Source organism: Salvia hispanica, chromosome 5 (assembly GCF_029641045.1).
Source record: "Salvia hispanica isolate PSC_SH4W2 chromosome 5, Shi_PSC_v1, whole genome shotgun sequence".
Taxonomy (NCBI): domain Eukaryota; kingdom Viridiplantae; phylum Streptophyta; class Magnoliopsida; order Lamiales; family Lamiaceae; genus Salvia; species Salvia hispanica.
In genome coordinates this window covers 7,361,571-7,364,454 of record NC_142696.1, presented here as the reverse complement: position 1 = coordinate 7,364,454, position 2,884 = coordinate 7,361,571, and the positions used below count along the sequence as shown (strand labels likewise).

Here is a 2,884-nt window from a genome sequence, read left to right as displayed (position 1 = left end):
ATTTAGTTTCAGAGAAGAGGGGAATAAAGAATTGGAGTGGTTGGGAGGGTAGAGTAGATTAGTATTAAGCTTGAGTTTAAGTTGATGTTCATTTTTTTTATTCTACTGGAGTTTAAGGATTAAGATAAAATTTTAATTACTTTAAAATTATATTTCTATTTTTTAGAATTCATTATACAGTACTTGAAATCAATGATAATCTATAAAATCAATTTTTAACACCCTTATAGTATAATTTATATTAGATGGCAATAATAACATTAATAAGAGTAATAGTAGTATATTATATTGTAATCCCTCTGTCCCATTAAAAATGAATCGTTTTTCTTTTTTGGTTGTTCTTATTAAAAATGAAACATTTCCTAAAATGGAACTAACTCTATCTCTACTTTTTCATCTATCTTACTTTACTCTTTCTTCATTAACTTACAAAACACCACTACATAAAATTCCGTGCGGATTCCCAAATGTTTCATTTTAAGTATGACGAAGGGATATTATATAACAATAAGAACCACACCTTGCTTTCACCCAGTCGGGGTAGCTTTCTAAGGCACTTCTTACCCGGCCGAATGACTTCCTCTTGCGCACGATTTTTGGCTTTTCTTGGTCCGTACTACGTTCATTGGTCATTCCTTAGAGCTATAGCCTTTTACTCCAAAATTAAATCAGAATAAGTCTAATCTTCACCATATAACAATTCATGAAATTAAAAGGAAACAAGATGTTACGGACCAAATGAGAGAACTTATCTTAAAAGACTAGTCTGTTAGGAAATAGAGTCCATTTAGTCTATAAACGCCACAACAGTTGTTCTCACAACCGATGTGGAACATTAAATCCACAATAATCTACCCCCTTAAGGGCCAACGTCTTTGTTGGTCACGGCCACCGTAGTCATAGCTGGTTAATTGTAAGAAAATTAATGTCGTAAGAGATTGGGGTTCCATAATTTTTATTGCGTTCTGGAGGAAGCTTATATATGTGGTTAATTGGCACATCATTGAAGTATAATTCCTCTTATCATCCTCAAACTGATGGCTAGATAGTGGTAAAGAACCGATGTTTAGAGTAGTAACTCATAGCTTCCACTCATGAGTACCCACATCGTTGTTGTTTATTTCTCTTGCGCTTACTACTATTTAAACACTTTTTATCAAGCGGGCCTCAGACTCCATATCAGTCCCTATATGGTCGTTCGATGCCGTCCTAAGGGAAGACGACTCCTTCCTTAGGCAGCACGGGATTTTATGCAAGTTAATTTTGTGTTTTGAGTGGAGAAATAAATTAAGAGAAGAAGAATAAAGTAGTGATAAAGATATTTCCATTTTTAGTACCGTATCATCTGATTGGAAAAAAAAAATGGGTTATCATCGGTTGGACAAAGTAAGTACGTACATATTTATGTTTCACCATGATTTACTTTATTATTTTACTATCCAAATTATTCTATTCTGAAATTATTCATGGAAATATTGTCATCTTCCGCTCACTCTTTCAATAATATTCCACCGATATTTATGACTCCAATAATACTCCACTCTATTCTGATGCATATGATGAAGAAAAAATATCGTATCTCGCAATTTTGAGGTCCAAAGCACAATCATTATAAATTCACAATTCCTTAGACATAGAAAATACAATTAATACAACTTTAAAAGGAACTAATTTAGACAAACAAAATACAGTTAACACTACAACTTTAAAAGGAATTAATAATTCATAAAAAGTACGTACTATCTCATTCTCACCAATATCACTTAGTTAGTGATCAGAGCATTGTACGACTTCTCTTTCACTATTCTCCCTTTGTTATTCATAAATGGAGATTGCAAAACTAAATCAAACAACATTCAGAAACATGAATCTGAAGAAATTTTAAAAAATTGTGCATTTGATCAATTAGGCACATTGAAAGCCCTTGGGAACTTTCTTGGAGCAAACATTGAGAAGCAAACTTAGAGAAATGGGAATATTAAGGTTGATGCCCAACACATTGGCTTTGATAGCGGTGCATAGGCACACGGCCGCCTCGAGATCGGCCAGCCCTTCGATGAGGGTGCAGCATGGAGTCTTTGGAGGAGTTCCAATTGTGACACCAATCAATCCTCCAAGTAAGTCAGCACAAACACCTAGTTTTAGGGTATCCCTAGGACAAGTGGCCTTGCTCGGGGTTGAAGGCGGAGGAGGGCATGGCGTGCCCTTAGGTGGCGGTGGCGGTGGCTTTGGTTTGGGAGTTGGGCAAGAACCACATGCACTAGAAAAAGTGAAGAATGCAAGGTTTAGCACAAAGAAAAGGGCAATTGAGGTACTTTTCTTGGAACCCATTTTCCCTCTTGGTAAACCTAATTTATTGCAAGTTTTGGTTTAGTGAGGTACTTTGTGAAGTTATTCAAAATTTGATGGGGTTTTTATAGGCTAAAAATCATATTTATTATTTGAATGAAATGCTAAAAAAATCGGTGGGAGTGGTGGATTGTAGCTGGCACAAGTAGCATAGGTTTGGCAAGTTTTGGATGCATGTGAATAAGGATTGCAAATTGACATGTTGCTTTGCTCGGATTCCATGAAGATGGTTTTGTCTAAATTAGCTTAGCTTGTGATATTTTAATGTGTTTAATAATTTATACGTGAAAATACACAGAAAACCATGTCCCACAATTTGCATAGATTCATTACTACATTGTTATTTTTATTCATTTTTTCACATGAGATCAATATGATTTAATTATATTCGATGTGATTTAGATAAACTTTTTACGTGCAACTGTAAAAAGTGTTGGTGTGAGATAAGAATCCAAGGCTTTCAGTATTGGGAATACTCTTTTCGCCTTAGGCCATCAATTAGTCTTGTCTTACAATAACTTACATTTAACCTACT

At 34.8% G+C, this 2,884-nt stretch overlaps 1 protein-coding gene across 1 annotated transcript; it reads right to left on the bottom strand.

Annotated features, from left to right (window-relative positions):
* Positions 1–1,586: 1,586 nt before the first annotated feature.
* Positions 1,587–2,401, bottom strand: LOC125187567 (14 kDa proline-rich protein DC2.15-like). Its single transcript, XM_048084183.2, has one exon. The coding sequence runs from the start codon at positions 2,329–2,331 to the stop codon at positions 1,906–1,908; it is 426 nt and encodes a 141-aa protein (XP_047940140.1). The 5' UTR covers positions 2,332–2,401; the 3' UTR covers positions 1,587–1,905.
* Positions 2,402–2,884: the final 483 nt, after the last annotated feature.